This window comes from Morchella sextelata (genome assembly GCF_020137385.1).
Source record: "Morchella sextelata strain SCLS chromosome Unknown scls_18, whole genome shotgun sequence".
NCBI lineage: Eukaryota > Fungi > Ascomycota > Pezizomycetes > Pezizales > Morchellaceae > Morchella > Morchella sextelata.
In genome coordinates this window covers 910,380-935,194 of record NW_025408633.1, presented here as the reverse complement: position 1 = coordinate 935,194, position 24,815 = coordinate 910,380, and the positions used below count along the sequence as shown (strand labels likewise).

General features: G+C 46.5%; 6 protein-coding genes across 6 annotated transcripts; 2 read left to right on the top strand and 4 right to left on the bottom strand.

Annotated features, from left to right (window-relative positions):
• Positions 1 to 84: 84 nt before the first annotated feature.
• On the top strand, positions 85 to 1,485 carry H6S33_004770 (uncharacterized protein; the record flags this gene model as incomplete). The annotated part of the gene is made up of 5 exons (XM_044836126.1): positions 85 to 383; positions 435 to 740; positions 825 to 1,070; positions 1,130 to 1,345; positions 1,401 to 1,485. The coding sequence occupies 5 exons, from the start codon at positions 85 to 87 to the stop codon at positions 1,483 to 1,485; spliced, it is 1,152 nt and encodes a 383-aa protein (XP_044690743.1).
• Positions 1,486 to 8,346: 6,861 nt separating this feature from the next.
• Positions 8,347 to 9,291, bottom strand: H6S33_004769 (uncharacterized protein; the record flags this gene model as incomplete). The annotated part of the gene is made up of 4 exons (XM_044836125.1): positions 8,347 to 8,609; positions 8,676 to 8,951; positions 9,032 to 9,155; positions 9,283 to 9,291. The coding sequence occupies 4 exons, from the start codon at positions 9,289 to 9,291 to the stop codon at positions 8,347 to 8,349; spliced, it is 672 nt and encodes a 223-aa protein (XP_044690742.1).
• A 2,368-nt stretch (positions 9,292 to 11,659) lies between these two features.
• On the top strand, positions 11,660 to 14,262 carry H6S33_004768 (uncharacterized protein; the record flags this gene model as incomplete). Its single annotated transcript, XM_044836124.1, has 10 exons — positions 11,660 to 11,662; positions 11,734 to 11,794; positions 11,889 to 11,910; positions 11,982 to 12,030; positions 12,088 to 12,172; positions 12,228 to 12,895; positions 12,948 to 13,353; positions 13,511 to 13,670; positions 13,783 to 14,080; positions 14,170 to 14,262. 10 exons carry the CDS (start codon positions 11,660 to 11,662, stop codon positions 14,260 to 14,262), a joined length of 1,845 nt encoding a protein of 614 aa, XP_044690741.1.
• A 453-nt stretch (positions 14,263 to 14,715) lies between these two features.
• H6S33_004767 (uncharacterized protein) lies at positions 14,716 to 18,273 on the bottom strand (the record flags this gene model as incomplete). Its single annotated transcript, XM_044836123.1, has 7 exons — positions 14,716 to 14,851; positions 14,940 to 15,291; positions 15,345 to 17,219; positions 17,292 to 17,837; positions 17,949 to 18,034; positions 18,103 to 18,182; positions 18,268 to 18,273. The coding sequence occupies 7 exons, from the start codon at positions 18,271 to 18,273 to the stop codon at positions 14,716 to 14,718; spliced, it is 3,081 nt and encodes a 1,026-aa protein (XP_044690740.1).
• Positions 18,274 to 19,157: 884 nt separating this feature from the next.
• Positions 19,158 to 19,814, bottom strand: H6S33_004766 (uncharacterized protein; the record flags this gene model as incomplete). Its single annotated transcript, XM_044836122.1, has 3 exons — positions 19,158 to 19,550; positions 19,617 to 19,684; positions 19,757 to 19,814. The coding sequence occupies 3 exons, from the start codon at positions 19,812 to 19,814 to the stop codon at positions 19,158 to 19,160; spliced, it is 519 nt and encodes a 172-aa protein (XP_044690739.1).
• Positions 19,815 to 23,008: 3,194 nt separating this feature from the next.
• H6S33_004765 (uncharacterized protein) lies at positions 23,009 to 24,474 on the bottom strand (the record flags this gene model as incomplete). Its single annotated transcript, XM_044836120.1, has 2 exons — positions 23,009 to 23,302; positions 23,752 to 24,474. 2 exons carry the CDS (start codon positions 24,472 to 24,474, stop codon positions 23,009 to 23,011), a joined length of 1,017 nt encoding a protein of 338 aa, XP_044690738.1.
• Between the last annotated feature and the right edge of the window lie 341 nt (positions 24,475 to 24,815).

The following is a 24,815-nucleotide window of genomic DNA, read 5'->3' as shown; positions in this document are numbered from 1 at the left end:
TCACCAACACTACTGACCCCGGCCCCATCCCATCGACGACAATTCCCTTTAAGGAGTTTAAGGAAATTCAAACAAGCTTCCAAGATGGTTGGCACCAGTTCCATTGGGGACGAGAAGTCCATTAGGAAACGCTTTACAGCCTCTATCAAGCGAGTCATGAGTCTTAACAAGTCCGGAAGACCACAAGCTGCCGCAAAGGAGACACCTCCTACCAGTCCTATCGTTTCTCCCAGCAGCGCTGCTGCTCCTACTGCTCCTACTGCTCCTACTGCTCCTACTGCTCGTACTGCTCGTACTGCTCGTACTGCTCGTACTGCTGCTGCTGCTGCTGCTGCTACTGGTGCTATTACTACAGCTACATCTTCAGCAGCACCTGCGATTCGGTATTTATTAACTGCCATCGGCTCTAAATTGTAGTAACTAACCCTTGATAGGGGTATTGCTCCCACCACAGTCCAGCCGAAGCCGAAGCCGAAGTCTAGACAGGCACCGAAGAGCTCTCAACCAGCCCCTCATCAATTGACCACTAAGGAGCGTGCTCAAGAATTGTTCAAGAAACACGGTCTAGAGATCAATGTCGATTGGCCTTTGTCTAATGCGCCTCCCGGAGAGCGCGTCCAGAAGGACATTCGTATGAGAGTTCACCGTAGCTGTCATAAGTGTGGTACTACTTACACTGGTGCTGATAAGGTCTGCTGTTCATGCGGCCATAAGAGATGCACCAAATGCCCGCGGAACCCGTAAGATCATCCCAGAATTCATTTTATCCAACATTTGTTATTCTCAGAGAGCTTTAACTGATTCTTTTGGGTATATGCATATAGTGTCAAGAAACCCAAGGATAAGGGCAAGGGCAAGGAAAAGATTGGTGACAAAATTACTCGCAAGAAGAAGAAGGACTACATCTCAGGCCTCACGCTTCCAAGCCGTACTGGTGGACAAGATCGTGTCCGCAAAGCGCCACGCCAAAGAATCCATCGCACCTGTCATAGGTGCCAGACTGATTTCGCTGGGGAGAAAGTTTGTAAAAAATGCAACCACAATCGTTGCAAGAAGTGTCCTCGTGAACCGTTGGTACCCTGTAAACCTTTTGTTTGTTACAACATCATACTAAACATCCATAATATAGATTCAAGAAGAACAAGCCGCCTGGATACTACGACGGATGTGACCCTAGTGATAGCGAACGAGACGAGCCCCTTCCTGGTCGCCCGAAACTCGTTTACAAGAAGCCCCGTCGCCGTGTGCACTGGACCTGTACCAAGTGCAATTCGACCTTCGGTACTGGAGCTAAGATCTGCGAAGGTTGTGGTAGTCAAAAGAAAGACACAGGCGTTCGCGATCCGTAAGTTACCAATTCAATTCTTTATATCATGTGATGACACTAACACTCCGTCTAGTCCCAAGAAGTCTAAATATAAGCCTTCTGCTGAGGACCTTGAGCGGCTTGAACAACGCCTCAAGCAGGCAACGCTTTCCGATTGATCTGGCACGAGAAAGTTCAAGTAACGGCTGAAGAATTGTCTTTTTGCTACTGTCTTGGTCGATTACTCTTTTGCAAGCGTTTTTTTATTTTCCCGTTTTCATTACGATTTTTATCCTTCACTTTACTTCATGGCCATATGCGTTTTATCGACAGAGATTCCGGACATTGATAGGATTCTTCGGCCGAGAATGGAGTAGCTCTTTATGAAGCGTCTGTCAACACCACATGAAAAGAGCATTTCGAAGCTCGTTTTCCATATTCTACCGTTTCCTTTTGCTTGGCTGCTCTTTCTCTCATTTAGCGTCGCGTTATGCACATCCAGGTTGTTACCTCCAACGTTTCCTTTTTTCTCTCTTCCCTACCTCGCTCGTGGCCTGGACCATTGTGATTGTCCACCATTTTCTTTTTCTGCGTTGTGAACTTTAATCACTTGGTTCATAATTGCAAGGTCTTGGTGTTCAAGTGCTTTCTACACGGTCTTGATATTTCCCATCTCGAGTTGTTTATTTACAGGCATACTGTTTTCGCGTTTATTATATGTATGGTTTCTCTCATACGTCTTATTGTGCACTATATTCCTTCATTTATGGATCACGATTGTTGTTCATGATATTATGAAATGTGAAGCGCTTACCTCTACATGATCACATACTCAGTATATAATTGCCCCTCTGGCATGTGAAGTTGGTCTTGTTTGACGTGGCCGACCTCCAAGGCCAGATCGATTTGATATTTAATAGGCCATATAGAAGAATCTATAAAGACTGGCCTATTCGCATACCTATTCTAGTTGTTGTTTACAAAATACAATAAGTATATGAACCCTGGTTTGCGTCCTTAATAGTACAACTTGGAAAAATCCAGAGTACAATGAGGCTCGCACGTCCACGTAGCATAAGGGTCTATCACTCATAAGTATACCAACGGACTAATCCATGGCCTCGAATGCTTGACAATCTAGTCGTAAACCATATTGGGGAATCTCTGAGTGCAAGTTAATCATCGAAGTGCTGTATCGAGGAGCTGCCTTGTACTTGGATCATTCCCAGGGAATTATTTGAAGGACTCATTTAAACTTGAGGCGTGTAACTGACCTATCGGAAAATTTCGCATACATGTGCACTATTCCCGAGGTTGTGGGAATGTCCAAAAATCCTGGTCCTGGTGCATTTTGTTTATCAGATATATATTAGGATGATACTTATTGCTTTCCTAACTATGGTGGTATTGGAGTAATCGTCCTAATAGTAGATTTCCAATGGTGCTTTGTAGCTTATATCATTAATCCCCCATCTCATAACAACCCTTCACCTCAATATCTGGAGAGCCAGCTTAGATAATCTAATTTCCTCTCGCCATGGAATCCTTGACTCCATGGTACATACCTCCACGATACCTAGAGTACTCCCATCCCCGTTTTTCTCTCACCGCTTACTCTGCTCTACTCTGTTCTCCTATTGAAGCTAACTATGCTATTTCTTGAATGATAATGCTGGCGTTGGCGGTCAAGCATGCACGAATTTTCGAATAGAGTAACGGCTGTGGGCTATCTTTACCGCTTCTCTTATGTGTAGATAGAGTACATACTTTGTTAGATCCTAGATCCTCCGCTTAATCGAATTTTTTATATCCTTATTTTCTTAGGCCGGCTGGCTGGCTGGCTCGTGGACTGACTTGCCCACGAGGACAGTGAAAAACGAGAATGTGACGATGCAGATCACACAGTTTAGGTAGAGTGGTGGTGATGATGCAGATGTGTGGCTCAGACAGCCACAAAACCCCCCAATAAGCCAACATCCTGATCCCGATGTGTGTGTGTGTGTGTGTGTGCTCGAAACAGCGAACGACAACAAGCGAGCACCCTACCCGGAAGGAGAGAAGTTTACTTTAACGCAAGGCTTTTGAGTGCTAGATTCGTACACCGTTAATTTTGGGCGTGGTGGAGCTTCTCTTCTGGTGACCACCTGGTGGTCGGTGGGTACATAGTTACTTAGGTAGGGGAGTGATACACTTACAAGGCAAGCAAGCAGGGAGGTAAGCTAGGGACGCCGGGAGGAAGGGGGTTTCGGGGGGGGGGATCACTATCAGATCTATTCTACTCTTTCTGGATCAAATAGCGAGAGTTGTGGGTTGGTCCGAATGTAATGTATACGAAGTGTGGAGTGTGGTAGGACAAAGATTCATGGTTCAGGATTTTTTTTCTTCGCAGGAAAAGTAAGTCTGTTTCACCCCCATCCCATCATCTACAGGCGAGTGAGTGAGCCGGATTCCGATATTGGGGCTGGATGCTGCTCTCTCTACTCTCGACACGAGAAGGACATATGAGAGTGCCGAATTTAGTCAACTCACTGAGAATATATATTGATTGGACTGAAGAACTAAAGATGGAATTGACAGCCTTACACAAGAGTGGTTTCAGCTTAAAGCATCTGGAATGTGGTGAGTGGTGCTGCGAACCTTGTTGGTGCGGTCAAGGGAAGTGAGCGAGTGACAATCTGTGATACTCGTGATGATGCTCATGAGGGGAGGTCTTGTGGTTGCAGTTGATGAGCACTATAACTTCCCTTCCCATAATCATTAATCCCCGCTGACTGGGTCCAGGTCCGGAGTCGAATTACTGGATTATCATCATCACCGAGTTGACGAATGACATCTCCTCCCCAATGTAATTTCTGAGATTAAGCTTAATACGAAATGGCAAATGGTAGCCAGTCGATTTCGATCTTGCAGCGATAAGAGGGGTTTTCATTTTAACCACTCGGATATGAGGGTTGTCACATCAAACCCAACTCTAATATCATCGGCTTCCCCATATTTCGGCGGCCATCCAGTCAGGATTTTTGAGCCACGACCACAGGTTACAATGCTGGATATCAATACCGGCGGTATATACTTTCCCCCCTCTTTCTCTCGGAGAGTTCCTCAACTTCAAGCCATCCATTACGTACTCGCGTGGCCCTAAATGCTCCTGGTATCTCTGGCGCGAGCAATTTTCTATTGACTGTAGAGTAGAATTTCCGCTACCTAAAACGTCTACATACGCTTATCAAGGATCAAATCTCATATGCTCACCCTCAGACGGAATACAGAGTGCCAGTTGTTGGGTATTTCAATCCAAGAATCGTTTGAAACAGACCCGCAATTCGTTCGAGAATTACCGCCCGCCCGGTCTTGGTTCTGATCAAAACCCGTAACCTGGAGGGAGAGCAAGTTAATGAAATGCTCTACCCAATGGGCAAAGATAGCCACCATGGTTGTTGCATGTCATATCGTGTGCGGAGGAAACCCACAAGTTTCGATCACATCACCACCAGCAGCCAGGTTGAGAACCAAGCCAGCGGATGTCGGAATGTGGTTAAGCAAACCTTAAGCCATTGAGGCGTTTCCCTTCTGGGAGTAGCTGTCGGCAAATAGAGTTTGTGAAGGTCTGGGTTGGGTCTAGACCCTTTTCCTGACTATCTCTCAGCCAGCGTGAAGGTTTGTCCGGTCAGTCACCGCCAGTGGCTTGACGCAGCAATATTTGTGACCAGTTGGGCGTGCGTCCCTCCCTGGTATTAATGAACACACGGCGGGACAAGACATGACAAGACAAGACAAGCACTTGAGGGGGCTTGAGCCGGCTCGGCTGCTACGAGTGAATCCAGGTTGGTTATTGTATGTATGCACATACCTTATGTGATCACCTATACGGGTGAGATCGTGGTTGGCCCTTGCCTGGTTCCCGAGTACTAAAGAAAACTACTGTAAGGGGCTTTCCGAGAGGGTCCTGGCCGTTGTAGGGCTAGAGAAATCTTAAGAGCCCTCTTTTGTGATAGGTTAGTTAGGGCACAATGTAATCATGTATCAGTGATACCGCCGACTGTCAATGATAGAATATACAGCAAAAGTTTGAATGACGAATTATTTGGTTCATGGAATGTCACTCTGGTCTCATTACTTTTATAACTCAATATTGTTGATATTGTTAATTCCTCGATTGTATGCAACCCTGAGGTTATGACAATAACTAACATTTTATCTCTAGAACTTCCCTCCATCCACCACAATCTCAACATAAGGAAATAGGAAATAACTAAAACAAGTGTAAGAAACAAATCTGACCATGTCTCCTCCTCCAATTTTCTCTTCTCTTGCCATGATATAAAGGTCCACTGTATGCCCGTTCTCTTTTTATAATTCAATAGGCTGTGTAGAAGTTGTAAACCCCCTAGAAGGCGTGGTAGCGACAAGAGTAGTTACAGCCTATCTGTCTAAGGTTGCAATAATGGGGACTCGCCAACTCAGGGCGGTATGTGTGCTTCTTCGTACCCGCTGCAAATAACTAGAGGCTAGCATGAAGTGTTTGTTCTGTGGGTTGGTCGCTTGTCCTCTAGGGAATCCTGTACAACCAGGCCCGGGAAACGGCCTTGTATGAGTATCACGGAGTAGTTCAGCTAAGTTATAAAGAATGGAGAGAACAGGTTCTGGTTTCCCACTCCTCCACTTGGATCTAGCAAACAAACCTTCAATCATCTTGTGATTTGCGATAAAAGAACTATCAGAGGTCTTTCCCTCAAGCCTGTGCATTAGCACACTCGTTCAAACCGTGCCGAAACGCAAAAGCGCCTATTGTAGGGAGAGTAGTAAAGGAAGTGTATCCATTGATTGCCAGGGAAGTCCAGATTATCAAGGTCAGGGGCAGTGGTCGACGTCGTTGTTAGGCCAGGACCTCGGTACGAATAGTGACCAGAATTCTGGAGGCGGACCAGTCTAAATGAATATGGGCCTTTTATCGGAATGGGATACATAACATCACTCTGCGTCTGAATAATACTCTTTCTCGTTTCGTTTTTTCGATCAGTAGCTGCCGCTCAACGGACTTGGAGGGAAGAGGCGACTGCAGAAATAGATGATGGCTTATTCGGGGCATCTGACAAGGGTAGATATGTACTACATATATTACTATAAATAGAAGTACATGTATGTAAGATACTTTACCGAGTTACAACTTGTAGAGTACCTATAAATTCTACATCCAACTGTGCCATCATTCCTTACCCCTCCCCTCATCATTTCAGCCAACGTTAGTCCCTAAGCTATGCCATGAGGGTAAGTAATTTAAGGCGTTATGGCCGACTAAATGGTCATCAATGAGTCTAACCTAGCTGTAATTATGACTTCAATATCTAGTCTTCGAATCTTGGGAAGCAACAGATTTGGGTTTCTAGAATCCGTACTCAAAAGCGCTCCGCACCCCAATTTTTCCCTGGACTAGCAAGTGTAAGTACATAGATGTATATGTATACATGTAGGGCGCAATTCTAATTGGGATCGAGTTATACGAGGAACCTCCCCCCAAGTTCCTAATTTAACCCACATATTGCTATCTACTCTACTGCAGTTCGATGGCATCACGGCAGTCATCTCACCCACGTTTCCGGTACAGTGTTTGAGTGCCGTCCGCGGGGGATCCATAGCAATAACCTTGCAAAGTTCAAGGGCTCGGCCCAAAGCGCAATCCAATACTTTCAGTCACTGGCTTTCCACCACGATCTTATTTTCTTAGAGGAGGTGTTGGTATTTGAGTGTAGTGGCGGAACGACATTATATGCATGTATGCACCTCTGGGCCGTCGGGACGGGATGGGGTAGGGAGAGTTCCGTGGAGCAAAGCTTTGGAAAACCTAAAATACAAACAGCAGTAGTAGACCGGGCGGAATATCACGCGATTGATTACATACATGCGCCCAACAACCTGTATACATGCATGGGGGAAGTTTCGTTCACAAGATATCACTCACCGCGTTTCCAACATTAGATGGCCAATATCCGAAAGTGTATTCAACAGCCCCCACTTCACTGCTAACTACCTGTATGTATGTTTATACCCATCAAAGTATCAGAGTTAAGGTTATTTAAATGACACAACGCTAGCTAGGAAAGTTCTCGTTACGGTAGCGAAAAAAAAGTGTTAGGGATCAAGACGATCACGTCCGTTGGAAGATTTTTATTGGCGTCGAGGGATGGTATATTCTTGGGACTTATTAATTATAAAACAACAAGAAAGGAGGAATAGGAAAAGGGAAACGAAAGAGGAAGAGGAAGAGTAAGAGGGGGAGGGGGGGAAAAAAGATAAGGAGACGTAAAGCCATAGACCATGGGTAGTATGGGGGATGAGGGCACATCTGCGATATGCAGTAGAAGTGGAGTCCCGTAACGCATAGATGAGTGACTGACAGAGTGGTATTGTAACAAGGGAAAAAAGAGAGGGTGAAGGTAGATAGATAAAAACAATGAATTACTGAGCGATGGACGTCGTCGAAGATGTAAAGATTATTTTCCACATCTTTTCCTTTTCCGTTTTTCCCTCCACATCTACCTCGACGCCTTTCAACATTTTTCCCCTTCCGCGATACCATGTAGAGACCAACATCGAAAGCAATAAAAACAAAACCCCAAGCAAAGCCCAGATACCACCCATCATAGGAAAAAAAAAAAATGACACAGGCGAAGAAAAGGGGTGGTTGAAATGCGTACAAGTATAAACTTAAAGTGATAGCAAAAATGATATTGAAAAAAAAACATTAATCGCGATACGCAAATATCCTTGTTCGCGCCTTGTCATCCAGAATAGAGAAAGAAAAAAGAAAAAGAAAAAAGTAATATAGAAACCACAAAGGAGAAATGACATACTCTGGAGAGATCATATCCAAGAGAATACCAAGTTTTGCAAGAGGTATTCCGATACCATCCCACTCATCTTCCATCTATTGAAATGCCAAAGGAATGTATTCTCCTAGCATTTGCATTCCTGGACAGCGATTTCCAGTCTAAAATCCCACAGAATCACTCGACAACGAACATCATAGGCTGTTGATCAGATCACAAGATGACACAACTTCCACAGCATCCTGCACCTTTGTCGTCTTTTTCGCTGTTGTAGTTTCCGCCACCACCCATTCCACCGCCACCGCTGCTGTTCATACCTTGTCCACCACCGGGTGAGTTTGAACCACCAGCTTGCTCCTTGTTGTAGCGGCGGATCTCACGAACAAGATTGTAAAATGCTTCGTCAACATTGATCCGCGATTTCGCCGATGTCTCAATGAAACGGCATGAGAAATGGCGAGCGAGGTCTCGTCCCTCTGAAGATCAAGTCAGCAAATTGAAAACCCTCGAAATAAGATCGTATGATATTGACTGTGACATACCTTGCTGACTAACAGCACGTTCATTGTCAAGATCGCACTTGTTTCCGACAACAATCACCGGGAAATAGTCTTTATCCTTCACCCGCAGAATCTGCTGTTGAAATGTGGCAATCTCCTCGAAACTGGTTCGGCTTGTGATAGAGTAAACCAAAAGAAACCCTTCTCCCGTGCGCATGTACTGTTCGCGCATAGCTGAGTATTCCTCCTGACCAGCCGTATCCAGAACATCGAGTAAGGCAACTTCATCGTCGATTACGCACTGTTTACGGTAGGAATCTGTTACTAAAGTCAGTACTTATAGGTGTAGAGGTTGGGGAATAACATGTTGCCCCAGGCAACGGGTCACTTGTGTTTACCTTCGATTGTAGGATCATACTCATCCACGAAGTGACTCTGAATCAGCTGGATAGTTAAGCATGACTTTCCTACACCTCCTCCACCTACAACCACCAACTTATATTCACGTAAAAACTGTGCGTTCTAAAACTAGGGTTAGCATGATAGAACATATGTGCGTACACTCAAGGCATTACGGGTGTGGTGACGTGACATGTGAGAGGCAGCGGACGATAATGTGTGATTTGGTGTTGGAAAGGGGCGAACTCACGGGCGACATGGTTAAACTAAAATCAACAATGATGGGATAAATAAAGCTGAATTAATTTTTGTCCTTGGTGAGAATATATCGGACTATGATGAGTGAGGCTTGTCGAGGATGAGAAGCTTAGGAATGAAGTAGAAGAAGTCCGAGTTGTGTTCAGAATGGATGTGACGGCGGCTCTGGAAAGGGTGAGGAAGGATTCCATCAGCACGGCATTTTTGAATGCAAGGTAAAACCACGCGCCTCAATCGTGGGACAAGAACTTACTTTCAGCCCGTTGGCTCGCGTGTGATGCAACGGAGGTTCGCTTCGGGAAAGATCCGACTTTACAATGCTATCCGAAAATAAAGAAAGACTCACGAAACCCTTTTAATCCTTTAGAAGACGGAAAGGTTCCACTATCTATCGAAACAGAGAAGAAGGTGGTTGAAGCGAAGCGGGCGGGAGGGAGCAGCAACACAGCAACAGTCAAGGAGAAGAGGGTGAGTGATGGGGGGGGAACAACTCGGGTTCTCCGTATGAATAAGAAGGGGTGCGCTTAAGGTGGAAGGCGATGGCAGGGATTGGGAGGGCGTCTCGGTAGCCTTTCTTTTTTCTTATTTTGTTTTTAGTACAGGAAGAAAGCACGGGACGACGATGTAAGAGCCGACCGACCCTAGAACAAACAATAGCAGAGAATAACCAACGGCACGGGCAGCTACTGCGGGTGCGGGATAGGGAAGAAGGGGAGTGTAGGGAGAGCAGGAGAGGCGAGGCAAGAGGCTGGAAAGTCGTGGAAAGGGTCTCTTGAGAAACGTTGTGAAAGAGAGAATTAAAGGAAGCTTTTACTGAAGGGCATGTATAAAATAGGTAGATGGCTTACAATATCACAAGCCAAGCAAGGCGTCTAAAAGGAACAAACAAATAATTATCCTATTGTCAAGCGGAGCGAGTCTTCGTTGAATTCACCGAATACCAAGAATGGGCGTGAGATGGGGGGAGTGGGGTTAGGGGAGGTAATCTAGACGTGAAAAGGAGGCTGGGCTGGATGGACGAACGATAAAAACGACAAGAAACAGAGGCAGGTGAGTGGTGGAGAAAGACGTAGTGGCTCGGAAAACGGCCCCTCAAGAGGGTTAGAGCGAGGGCAGCGGAGATGAACAAATTCAACTCTACATAATAATTTACTTATCTGTAATTTGGGATAAAGTGCCTTCTCCTCTAAGATAGACATCACCAAAAATTGCTTGATTGCTACTCTACCTCAGCTGCACTGCTACCGTACCTACTTTAGTCTCCAGGTACCTGCTCTGCACCTTCTCTAGTTAACTCTAGCTTTTGGCGCTCAATGATGGCAGCTTAGCTAGGCTTGTAGGATCTGCGCCTGCAGGGAAGAAAGGGTTGCTATTGGCTCGCCCCGCTGGTGCATGCCTCTAGAGATTCGGTAAAAGGTAAAAGGTAAGAAAACACGGGCACTTGAAAGCTCTTTCCAGCGAAATCAACAACGACCAAGGTACATGTATGTATGTATTCGACTCGGGAGATAGAAAGAGCCCCCTCATCCTATTGCTGTGCTAAAAACGAGTCTGTCCCGCAGTTGTGCGCTCTCTGTGATGTGGGTCTCACAACGTTGGAGGCGCAATAGTTGCAGAAAACATGGTACATAAATGCATTTTCTCATGATACCTGCTATGAGCTAACGAAACCAACTTTTGCCCTCAATCGAGACAGGCATGCATAAATTGCAACCATCTAGGAAGACACCATCAACACCCCTCATTGGCTTCATCCAAGAGGCGAGCTGCCAAAGCACATGGCCAGTGATTGGATTCGAATCGGGAATTGCCCGAATATTAAAAACGCCATTTTACCTCATTCCGGGATCCCGGCCTTCTCGAAGAATCTTTGGGTGCTTCGAAGAATGTTCTTTGTCGTTGCTTCATGACCCTTATATCAAAGTTTAAGGTGCGTACATGCAGGCTAGTAGGCCTCATGTTGTTCGAAGATCCGGGTGTGGCACATATCGCAATTATCCAGTCCCGCTGGTTAGTAGGGAATTAGTTGATCTGAGGGCCTATTCTTGAATAAGATGTAGTTGAAATTACTTGGATGGAAGGAAGCTACATAACTCACCGTGATATTTGAGGATGGAGATTTGTCTATTAATAGGGAAGGTCTTGAATCTTAAAACGCCAGCACCGAGGATTAGATTGGACGCTCGAGAACTGAGACACGTGTGTATCCCTATCCTGGAATCGGGGCTGGTCCGGCTGGGGAGCTGCTGCGTCAGTGTGAGGGGTTACAAAGAACAAAGGCGTTGTTCATCTCAACATCCCACGCGAACTTGAGGTCGAAATACCGTCCCCAACAGCTCTACTCCAACTCATACACAGATAATCCAACCATGGTATTTATTGAACCCCTAGTAACACCTCACATTGTGTGGTATATACTGATACAGTAGTTTATTTTTTGTAGTTTAGAAACGCGAAAAAAGATTCACAGAAGGCGGAGGAGTACGCGAAGGAAGGAGATTATGGTACGTCATCGGAATTCTAACTTGCTTAACTTTTGCCGTCAATTGTTCCTCAAGCTTTCTATCTGTAAGGCTACATGCTAAAGATGCTTAACAGGCTCCATTTTCTCGGTCTCTGGGTATGTGAAAGCAATGCATCTGTTTTGAAGAAGTAACCCCGCAGTGCAGTGGCTGATGAACTGGCGAACAGACCTGTCGTGGTGGCTGAAAACATGATAGGATGTGCCATGTATGAGCTGGTGTGTATTAGAAGTTATCCGTACAAGCTCTATCTATGGCTAATTTGCCTGTAATAGGTCCGAGTCGGTCACGATTCGTTGGTTGGAGAAGTCATTCGAATTGAGGCGGACAAAGCTACTATTCAGGTTTATGAAGAAACAGGTACCAAATACCGTAGAAAGAAGGCAACGGAGGAAGCTTGCTAACTCTACTTTAGCTGGTGTGACTGTGGGTGATCCAGTTTTGCGAACCGGGAAGCCTCTTTCAGTCGAGCTTGGCCCAGGGTTGATGGAGACTATTTACGATGGAATCCAACGCCCTCTCAAGACCATCAACGAGATTTCCAACAGTATTTACATTCCCCGTGGTATCGCGACCCCCGCACTTGATGTGAGAAGAAGCTGGGATTTTACCCCCGCGAAGCTTAAGGTCGGAGACCACATTACCGGCGGAGACATATTCGGTAGCGTTTATGAGAATTCGCTTTTAGATGACCATAAAATTATGTTGCCTCCTCGTGCTAGGGGAACTATCACTCACATTGCCGAGAAAGGATCCTACACTTTGGAAGATAAGGTTTTGGAGGTTGAATTTGAGGGAAAGACACAAAGCTTCACCATGATGCATACATGGCCTGTCCGTGTTCCTAGACCTGTTACTGAGAGACTTTCAGCGGACTATCCGCTATTGACTGGACAGAGAGTGTTGGATGCCTTGTTCCCTTGTGTGCAAGGTGGTACAACTGCTATACCAGGCGCTTTCGGATGCGGAAAGACTGTCATTTCTCAAGCATTGTCTAAGTTCTCTAATTCTGACTGTATCATTTACGTTGGATGTGGTGAGCGTGGTAACGAAATGGCCGAAGTGTTGATGGATTTCCCAGAGGTATGCCCTTAATCAAATGAAAGTATGAGGGGTGCAGCACTGATAAATCTAGCTTTCTATCGAAATCAACGGACGCAAAGAGCCTATCATGAAACGTACTACCCTAGTCGCAAACACCTCCAATATGCCCGTAGCAGCCCGTGAAGCCTCTATCTACACTGGTATCACACTTGCCGAGTATTTCCGTGACCAAGGCAAAGACGTTGCTATGATGGCCGATTCGTCTTCTCGTTGGGCTGAGGCTCTTCGTGAAATCTCTGGGCGTTTGGGTGAGATGCCTGCCGATCAAGGATTTCCGGCCTACCTTGGTGCCAAGCTCGCCAGTTTCTACGAGCGTGCGGGTAAGGTGACAGCTCTTGGTAGCCCCGGGAGAGTTGGAAGTGTCAGTATCGTTGGTGCTGTGTCGCCACCTGGTGGTGATTTTGCTGATCCGGTTACTTCTTCTACATTGGGTATTGGTATGTTAACCTCTCATTGTTACCCCTTGCCCTTTTCATTTGGACTTTCGGGAGAGGCGTTGCTTTGGGCACACGATATACGGATCAATTCACCGAAATATTCTGAGTTACGAAACTTGTAGAAATCATCACTGATATTCCTTTCTCGCGATTATAGTACAGGTGTTTTGGGGTCTTGACAAGAAATTGGCTCAACGGAAGCATTTCCCTAGTATCAACACATCCCTCAGTTACAGCAAGTACACCAATGTGTTGGATAAATATTATTCAAAGAACTACCCTGAATTCCCTGTGCTTCGTGATCGCATCAAGCAACTGTACGTCGCTAACCCCCCCCCCCCCCCCCCTTTTTTTTTTTCTTTCAATTTCAATTGAAAATGAAATATTTGAGTTGTATAAATATTCTAACAAATACCACCCAATCTACAGTCTTTCCGACAGCGAAGACCTTGATCAGGTCGTACAGCTTGTTGGTAAATCTGCGCTGTCAGACCCCGACAAGATTACGCTGGATGTTAGCTCTTTGATCAAAGAAGATTTCCTTCAACAGAATGGGTACTCCAAGCACGACCAGTACTGTCCTGTATGGAAGACTCTGTGGATGATGAAATCTATGATGGCGTTTTATGATGAGTCTCAGAAGGGTGTTCAGGCTGGTGTCCAATGGAGTAAGATCCGTGAGGCCACTGCAGATGTGCAGCATCAGCTTAGATCAATGAAGTTCGAGGTAAGCCCTTTTCCCACACTCCTGCCAAGCCATATCCCAGTTAGCGGGGAGGTGATACTCACTGATGCTGAATGATTGGTTCCTTTCAGATCCCGGATGATGGTGAAAAGGCGATCACCGAGCGCTACGAGAAGCTTTATAACGACATGATGGAGAAGTTTGCTAGCGTTGCTGATGAATAGACGGGTCTTCATATACCATATATCCTATCCCTAAAAGGGCGTCCGTGAACATGATCCCCTGTATCTAAGTTTCTTTTCCTGCACTTTTGTTTTTTTTGCCTGCCAGTAATGTCACTACGGTTGCATGAGCGAGGTTGTTTTATCGTGGTCATACACTTAAGAATTACATTTTACCATCCTGTTTTCAGCTGCTATACGGAGTGAGCCTGTGCGATTAGCCTCCCGTCACCTAATTTGATGTTGTTAGTGAGGAAACGCTCACTCGTCCAAATTATTCGAAGTTGATGCGATGGGATATAACAGATAAATCTCTTGGCTCATGTATTTGTATAAGAAAGTGGATAGCGTACAAGAAACCAGCCCTTACTGTGCACTGGCTGATATGGAAATAAGAACGGGAAACCAAGTCTGAATGATTCTTGGATTTCGAGCCATCTCCTCACAAAAAAACACCTATTTAACACGGACACAGATATATGGAACTTCAACATCTTCACCTGTCTCATCGTCAACGCAAACCTCCAGAATAAGGTTCTTGGTATGCGGTGGTACAGGCTTCTTAGAAACCTCTTCAACTAGTTTTCTCATCCTACGGGAAGTTGTGAAGCTATTAGTAATTGCGGAATGATATAATGAAGAAGGGGGGGGGGGGGGGGGGGGGGTGGATAATGAATTACTTTAAATGCAATCTATCCGCAAGCTTCTTCTGCGGGAAGAAGCTTCCGTAAAGCAAGCTAACTCCACAACTAACCATAGAGCAAATCAGGCCCTTCTCCTTCATACCGTCAATAAGCTCCTGCAGCGTGATTTCGTGGTCAAAGTCGAATCTGTCCCAAATCTTGTCGAATGTTACTTCACCCTTAGGTCCCAAGTATGAGCCCTTAGGGCTGGTAACTGGTTCACCAAATCCGATGAAGGGCAGCGCCAGGTTGATAAAGGCATTCTTATAGTCTTCGAGCTTGTTCTTGCCATCAATGACCTTGTATAGCTCAAGACAGACGAGACCAGTCACAAGAGATGTAGTTGTCGCTATTATTTATTAGTTTTGATTGTTCAATATCCAGGATGGAAGAGGTGCTTACCAATAGCAGGGATAATCTTTCCTGCAATACCCTTGGTCTTATGCTTGTCCGCAGGGGTGATCGAATAATTAAGGGCTCTAAGGTTGGACGCAGCAGTAATGAAATCCATATGATGATTCGTGTCGTCATCCTTCTCAAAGTCTACTTTGGTAAGCCTGTACCCTGCCATCGCACTAGGAGCTGGCAAGCTCTGCACAAGTGTCTGCATCTCATCCTCATCGTCAAACCTTTGGGCGGTGGCATTCGGGTCCGGTTCAGCATCGCTGGCTTGGATTTTCACCCCAGATGAGGGAGTAAAGTCGGGGACCATCATTTGATCGATCACCTTTTTATAAAACTCGTCATCAAGGTTTCCCTTAATTCCATAATTGAAGGCATGCAGATTAGCTGCAGCCTTAACGAACGCTGCATGAGTCTCATTCTCCCAGTCAAAGGTCAATGCATCCGGAGCTCTTTTAGGTCCGCTCCAGAAACGAGTACCTGTGGATGTTTCCGAATCCTTGGGGAAGTTGAAAAGTAGCTGCTGAATGTTGTTATTGTACTGCTTTTCAAACTCAAGTCTTGCCCATGCGACACATTCCTCGAATGTGATGGGCTTGGAAAGCACCAAGTAATCTCGGATGGTTTCCAAAATCTGTTTCTGGTTTCCTGAGTGTTTAAGAGTAGCTTCCAGAAAGTTGGGCTGTGAAAGATAAAGATTGACATTCTCTGAAGGTTGAACAAAGTAGGATTCAAATAGTTCACGGGCCCAAGCAATGGTGTGCTCAATTTTGTTAGGGAAACTTCGGAGAGTGCACATGGGGAAAGACTGTTCTGGAGGGTCTTGGGAGTTGGAATAACTCTCAGTAAGTCCCGGAATGACAACTTGAGTGTTACCCTTGGTTCCAAGAGTACCACTCTCCAAGAGTGGCTTCTTGAAGAAGACGCATCTGCGGTCGACATATGTTCGGGCATCGACGTTATCAAGAGCGTTGGTTACACCGTCGAGGGCTTCCCAAAAGTCCTCGTCAAATACGTTCTCAGTATCAGGCCCCACGCGATCCCTCAAGGTGGTAATTTTTCCATTCAATTGGGGGTTCATAGCCTGGACGGCTTCGGCAGCACAGTCACTCTTTAACTTTCCAACATCCTTGGGTCTGAAGAGAAACTGCCTATTTAGGTTGCTCTTCTCGATTGAGTCCATATCAGTCACTGAAATTTGGCCATTGGGGCCAGTAGCAAGACCGAGCATAGCCCAGTTCTTGAGCATCTCACAACCGATGGCGCCAGCACCAACAAGGAACTGCTTCATGTTTGCAATCTTGTCTTGGAACTGTGTTCCAAAGACCGCAATCTGTCCGTCATAACGTGTGCCTAAAGGTTTGCAGAGCTCTTCCGAACGCTGTGTAGAGCTTGGCAAACTTTCAAGAGAGTCGAAGTATAGATGCTGTGCCAATGGACCAAATTTTCCAGACAGCCCTTTGACAACTTCTTGAGCTGCCCAGCCTCCGAAAACTGAACACATTGGAGCAAGATCCCCACGAGCTTGGAATGATAGTTCGTTGATGAGATCTTCGCTCAATTCGGGCTTTTCCTCTCCATATGTTTCCGCAATTGCGGTTGCGTATTTAAACACCTCCGCCGCATCCTCTTTATTCATAGGTCTAGGAAGAGCATTATGTTCCGCAGCAAATGCGTGGAGAGCTTGGAAACCGACATGGAGCTGAAGAGGTCGATCGAACTTTGCGTAATCTGAAATAAGGAACTCCGGCTTTTTGAGTTGCTCGGCCTGCGACTGAAAATTGATGATTTTAGGTGCTTTGACTTGAGTGAAGAGTCCACCACGCAGATATGTACCATATCGCGAAACATCGCCGATAGAAAATGTATAAGGCCCTGAGAAGTTTGGCGAGATTAGGGACCTAATTCAAACTTGGTGTGGGGGCTTTAACAGATCATGAAACCTACCCTTTACTTCAACCTTGAACTCAACACCATTCAAGTCCTCCATTCCCTCGACTTCGCTGAACATGACATGATCTCCATCCTCAAATCCATGTCTAGTCTCATCTAGTGCAGTAACAAGTCCCGAGCTATCAATTCCCGCCACAATTCCGCTCAGCGGATTTTCACCATTCGGATCGACAACCACAAAGCCTTCTCCAAAATCGCAAAAGATATTACCAAACAACCCTCTAACTTCAGCCGAGATGTACGGAATCTTGTTCTTATGACAGAATTCATTGACCTTTAATTGGGTTTCAAGTGGAGCCTCGGTGATAATCACAGTCTTAAATCTAGAAAGCGACTCGACATCTTCGAAAAGGTTCTTCTGGTGAACCGAGACAGGTGTGTATGCATTGAGCTCGCCTAGGCGTGGGGAAGTGACTTCATCACGCCGTTTACCCACGTCGGTCTCTTGGAGGAAATACTGGGACGAGAGGTCTGCGATTTCAACAGGGTTGGGATCGTATAGGGTTAGTGATTTGACACCGGCCAAGCAAATGTTCTTGGCTATGGAGGATCTCAAGTCAGTATGCAATCGAAAGAGAAAAAATGCCCAATATAACAGCTGCGGAGTAGTAGCTGAAGATTATGGACTCTAAAAATGACGAAGAAGCTCACCAATCTCGACACCGAGCCCCTTCATCCCAATGATGAGAACATCCGACTGGCTCATGCGCTTCATAGCCTCATGGCCGAGAACGTAGCTATCGAATGTTAGACGGAATCTTTTCAAAAGACCGTTAACTCCAGGGAGAACACAAGGAATACCTACAGTTGACGACTGTATAGGCCCTCATCGATGGTCCCAACTGCAGAATCTGCAGGGGGATCTATCTGCATCTTTGAGGAGTCCTACAGTTGATGGCGATGTCCGATTAGCTGTTTGTTTCTCACCAAACACCCAATAATGCTGTGGATAGGATTAAAAGAAGCTCACCGTCATGACTAGTTTATCAGGACGAACTGATAGTTCGGTTGAGGGCTTTCTTTTCGACAGTTTGGACGGAGGTCAGTGGATACCTGGTGCTCTTCCGGGAATGAAGTTCGAAGCGTTATGCGTTGATTAACGTGGGAGGATGGGTTGTGGTTGATGGAGTTGATAAGTAGAGAGGACGGGAGATGAAAGGATGGATACCAGCCGTATATTTGTAAGAGCAAGGTGGATAGGCGAAGAATGGCGGAGAAGGTTACTTGTGGAAGAGGTAGCCTTAGGTAGTAGGGACAGGATCGTCACGACGAGGCGGGGCTATCCTACCTAGGTAGCCCACCTTAGTACCTTGAGCCCATGCGTAACAACGGTAACAAAACAAATAAATGGACATCATTACAAACACAACTGCACCTACAAGACTCATGGCCATAATAAATTTGGCGTGGGATCATTGGACATGCAAATAATACTTGACTCAGAATCAATCAATGAAAGAAAAATTATCATTATCACAGAACTACATATCAAAAATAACGGGCAAGACAAATAATAAACTAGGTAGAATCAGATCTTTAACGAAGAGCAGTTACTACATGTAAAAACCCCTAATCCTAGCAAAAACAGGCAAATAAATATTAATAAGGTTCGGATCCGCAAGCCAGAAAAAAGAAAAGAAAATTAACTAAAGCCAGAAACCTTCTTGATATCATATCATTACAATCGTGAGAACACCCTGATTCATTATTAAAACCCCTCCCCTCTACTGGATAGTTGATATACAGAGATCAAGAAGGTGGCGAGCCAGAAAAGCTAATAGCCCTAGGCCCTTTTGCCCCGACAAAGCTTGTGTGGCCGGTCTTCGTACCAACGATGTGATTAAGACCGTTTGTACGCATTTAGTCTAACGTTTGAACCTTGTGGTCTCCCTTCACAACACTGGCATAGCTTGGTGGCTCGCCATGCTGCATGCCACTGCTCCCTTCACTCGGTCCAAATGCTGGGGTCTCCGGGGGAGTCTGTTGCTCATGTTGTGTGTATTTCTGGGGCTGTCTAACTCCAGTATTCACTAGAGCCCCACCAGTGCGATTTGGCTGCGCATGTTGGAAGGTATTGTACTGTGGCTGAGAATAGTGGTGTGGCTGCTGCTGTATGTATGATGGGTGGTGTTGACCCTGTGCTGGGTAGTAGTGACTACCGTGTGTGAAGTGCCCTTCTTGTGCGACTGCAAAGGAGTCATACTGCTCGGGATATTTCATGATGATGTACCACGCGTGGATGAGGCCAGGAATCTATTCCTACGTTTAGCTTGGGTTCCCAGGAACGTTAGAGACAAGTGAGAAGCCATGAAGACGTACAAATCCAAAGATACAAAGAGTGATATTGATAATACTGTCTGCGGAACAGATGCCCCGTTTAACCCATACTATTGATTCCCCGTACATTAGCGATCAGAGCGGGGAGAAACGTCTACGAACAAAGAGGCATAGAGGCTTACCAGGTAGAGGTGGGAACAAGATGGCCAGAAGACCGAGAAAGAAGTCCGAGGAACACATTTCAAAGTGCAATGTTTGGTGATGGCTCGTTCTAAAAGATAAAGGGGCGAGTTCACGGAAGCTTAAAGACGATGGTTGTAAATGTCAATAAAGGTGTGGAGGGGGGGATACGGGACCAAAACTGTGTCCAGTTAAAGGGCTTAAGGATCACAGAGAATGGTAACGCAAGGGAGAAGTTGTCGTCAGCCCATCCTAGCCTTGATGTTGCCCCGCGTCACACAACTGGCTTAAAATCGAGGCGGAGCAGCCATCGCAAAATGCGTCATGCTACCTACTCTATTTAGTGTGTCACCCGATTACCGAGGGCCTAGGGCCCTAATCGCTGCCCCTGGAGCTCAAGACTGATAATGATGATCGTTTTCAAGAAGCTACATGTATGTGTATTTCGTTGAAAATAATTGAAATGTTTATTTGATGGTTTTCTTCTCCCGTGTAATATTAGGTTGTGCTTGTTTGTCTAAAGTCATCCGCATTCCATGCAGGTACACACACGGAGTTGATAGTCATGTCACGTGATATCATGGAATATCACTCGGTCGACTAGTTTCTAGGCAAGTATATTGTGGGTGTCAGAGCAGGCCAAATAAACATAGACTACATGTACCAACCAACCCTTCTCAAGAGCTTAATATTCGTATCCCTGATTTGTTTCAACCAGCGTCCCATCTTTAACTTTGGTAGATAAATCTTTCCAGGCTGTTGGCATAACCTCCCAATGTGAGATTCGAGTCTGCGTTTATACTGACTATGGATTAGCTCTAACCCCCATAAATAAAACAAGTATTTAACGTTGCTTGGCTCGACCCTTGGCAAATCAGTCGATACAGTCGAACCGGGAAAAGAACAACACTTATCCGAATTACGGCACTAGTAACCACTGTAAGCTGCATGTATAAAATCCTACGAAGGCCTATATCGAATATTTTTGTAGTCAACCCGATTAAGGTGAGTACTGGTAAGAGGTTCTTGTAGTGCTAGGTAACGAATGGTTCTATGTGAGTATCTGGATGAAGCCTACGCTTCCTAACCTTGGTGTTTTGAAGATTAGTGACGGTTAAACCAGCCAGTTTAATAGGTTTGCATCGAAACCTATAGGTTCTGGGAGCCCAGGCCTTACAGTTTGGGACTTGATCTTTTCTTTCGACGTTGGCGTTGGCTGCTTCTTCAGGGGCACTACGAGCTCGTCTCATTGCGAAGAGCTATGTTTTTGATGAGCTCCCTAGCCGTCCCCATCCCGTCGTACCTTAAGGATAGCTTCCATCTCCAACCCGCCATACCACTCTCCACTCAAGCAAGAGAAGGGTGAAAACGGCGAAAGCCACCGCCACTTCTGTTAGTTCTGTTCCTGTTGTATTGTTCATAGGGTTTAGGGATGGGAGTTAGATTTGTATGCCCATGGGACTTTGGGATCTAAAGGTATTCTGCTATAATTAGTATGGAGCTGTGACGAAGGGTGAGGCTTCAATGTATTTCCCGCGTGTGCCCAGCTAGTGGCCCAGCTAGTGGCCGGGAAATTTGGGCTTGGGCTAGTCTCGTACCCATCCCCTACTTAGCAGCAAGCTGCTCACCAGCATGGAAGTAGAGGGGGTGGGGACGAGCCTAGGCTTGGGCTAGAGATATGCACATACATGTACCTCACGGCCAGCAGACGCCCTCTCTACACATATGTACATGTATGTGTTCAGATTCAAGGGCCACAATAAAGTACATACATACTAGGGGTGTGCCAACTCGCGACCGCGAGTTGTACGTTGAATTATGGGTATCAAATAAAATTTAATTCTCCCTCTACAATCATGAGGGGCCTTCGGCCCCATCCTCCTCCTCTCGTGAGTGCTCAGTACTTTGATGTGTCGTGCTGACTAATCAACATCCCTGCACTCAGCAGCCAATCAAACCGTTCCAATGTTCGAAAACTTAGCGATAGTACATTATAGAAGGCTGATTCAACCAAACCCCGATCTACAGGGTACTCCTGGAGTGACAGAGGCTTTATGTAGTTTGGTGATTACGTTTTCTGCGAGCGACACTCAGATTTACACGAGAGAGAAATCCTGTACCGCGCCCTGCCTGCAATGCCCATGCCCACGTACATGCATGTAGTTAACAGCCATCTCCACACAACCCAACGTGGAAGGCACCACAACGAGGTGAGCTTAGCATCTACTGGCGCTCACCATGTAACTCATCTCGTGCTAGGCTGGGGGTTCTAGGTTATCTGGTTCCCCTACCCAAATAGATACAGTAGATAGATGAGTTATCTGTATCTCTCTAGACACATACACACTCTAAACCACAGACTACCTCACCCATAGCCTAAAAACTACCGCAAAACACCACACACAAAACCCATCCATACTCCCCCTCTGGCCGTCTTTGTACCAAAAACAGTATCAAAAATCCCACAAAGACCTAGCACCTCCAGAATGTCCGTTGCTATAAAACCTATTCATACCTGCCTCTTCCTCTTAGCTCTTACTCTTAATTATCAGCACCGCCACAAAGAAGGTCTGCAGAGGTCTATTACCAGCTGATCTGACATGGCATGTCGTGGTAAATACATGTGGTGTGCTATGTAGCTTGGTCAAGACACTCAGGATTGAGTTCTATATATCCTCGCCAGTTATTACTTTCGTTAAGTCCGTATCCTTCCTACATCGCTCTCGCAGCAAGAGCTCTACAAATTCACCAACAGACTCTATACCTACACTATTCCCAGATATAGATCTACTATACCTGTACATTCCACAGTCAAGTCACGGGTGAAAGGGCACCTTGGCATCACAACATCTCACTCGCACCCTAACCCCACAACAAAGCACCATCAAACTTGCAAATATACGTCCCATTCCACTACTAACTAGCGATGTAACCTGTAACTACCCCCCCCCCCCCCCTATACAGAGACCATCGGCAATCTTGAATCCATCTAGTACAACCACGCCTCAGTCGCAAGAAGTAACCATGAACTTTTGAGAAAAAACAGAAAGAAGACACAGATAGAGTAGTAAAGGCGGCACTTGCAAGAAAGCGTAAAAAAGAAAAAGAGCACCACAGAACCAACCAACCCCCCTTCTAAAAAGCCACCCCAAGCACAAAAAAAAAAAAAAAAAACCCAATAACGCCAATCCCCCTCTCTGGCCCTCTTCCCCTCCCCTCCCCCTTCCTCTTCCCCTACCGGAACCTCATAGCCACTACTGGAACCTCATAGCCACGATCCTCTCCGCAACCTGATCCGGCGTGAGCAAGCCCACCTCAGTGATGAAGCCATCGATGAACTGCGGCTCGGTGTAATCCACAAAGCCCAGCTCCGTCTGCGGCATGGGCCCGTCGAAGCCTGCCGGCGGGTCAAAGTTGATGACGTCCTGCTCGATCGGGATGTCGAACTGGTCGAGCGGGAAGATGTCGACGAACTTGTGCGTCTCGGTGGCTACGTAGACCTTGCGGTGGTACTTTTTGGCGGCGAGTGCGATTTGGTGCGTGCCCATCTGGAGGGGGAGGGGAGGTTAGTGGAGGTGATATATAGGTGGCTATATAAGGGGTTGGGATGTGGGTATGTGAATATTTGTGGGATGTGTAATTGGGAACGAGTATGTGTGTGATTGGGAACGATTATGCGTAGTTGAGAATGAGTGCGTGTGCGATTGGGAATAAGTATGTGTAATTGGGAACGGGTATAAGTGTGATTGGGAACAGGTATGTGTGTAACTGGGAACGAATATATGTGTAATTGGGAACGAGCGTGTGCAATTGGGAGTATGTGTGCAATTGGGAACGAGTGTATGTCGGAGTAGAATACGAGTACGTGAGCATGTTTGGGATTGGGATATGAACATGTGTGGGATTGGGATACGAGTATGCGTGGGACGGAGAGAGCACGTATAAAAGTTTCAAAATTCACTTCCAGGCAAGAGCAAGAGTGAGAAGAGCAACTTACAACATTGATAATAGAAGCATCTGCAAAGATACTCTCTGCCCCAATCAGCACCGAGCGGCACTTCTTCATCGCATACGCCACCGCATTATCGTCGATAACAGCCACCGGCACCCCCAACGCCCTCAGCTCCACCGCCAGCTTCGTCCCCTGGCAGCTCGGCCTCGTCTCCGTCACAATCACCTTGAACCTAACATTCCTCTCCGCCGCCAGCTTCAGGATGCCCACCGCGCACCGCGAGTACCCATGCACCATGACCACCTCGCCATCGCGCAGCATGCCCACGCCCAGCCCCGCAATCTTGAAGCGCGCCTCGCGGGCGCTCTGCGCAAACAGGTGCCCGTTCTCCTGCAGCTTCTTCTTGAAGGCGCCAAAGTCCCTCGGGTCATCGTGGGTGTGTGCTGAGATGAACTTTGTGAACATTGCGCAGCCGGCCGTGAGGGAGATGCTGTTGGGGACCGAGGCGATGAGCGCCTTGCTGCCGATCTCGATGGAGGAGAGGAGCTCGTGGATTGTGGTGGCTTTGGAGGCGTCGCAGAGGGCGGAGAGGGATTCCATGGCGGCGATGGGCATGGATTTGGTGGTGTCTTCGGAGAGGAGGCGGCTGTAGTGGCTGCGGATGTCGAATTGACCCATGGCGGTGCTGTAGACGATCCCGGGCGCGGGGGAGGTGTCTGTGGAGGGGTGTGTGAGTGAGGAGTTGCGGGGGCGGAAGATGTTGAACATGGTGGGCAGTTTATAGGATGAAGTTATAGAGATGGGGATGCAGATGGGGAGTTTATGGAGGTGGAGAGATGGGGTCGTAGATGCAGAGGGAGATGGCAGTGTGGGCAGATGGGGTGTAGGTAGAATACAATGCAAGCAGAGAAACGTGCACAGATAGAATGAGAGACAGAGACAGAAATCGCAGAGTGAGATGTGGTGATGATGATAATGAGAACTTACAAGGGAAGGGTTCCGGCATGACGGGCAGGAAAGAAGGACAGCTGGAGCTATCTAGCGGGTACGGGTGGGATACAGCTAAGGCTAGACGGCTAAGAGAATAGAATGGTACGGGGAGGGGGCTC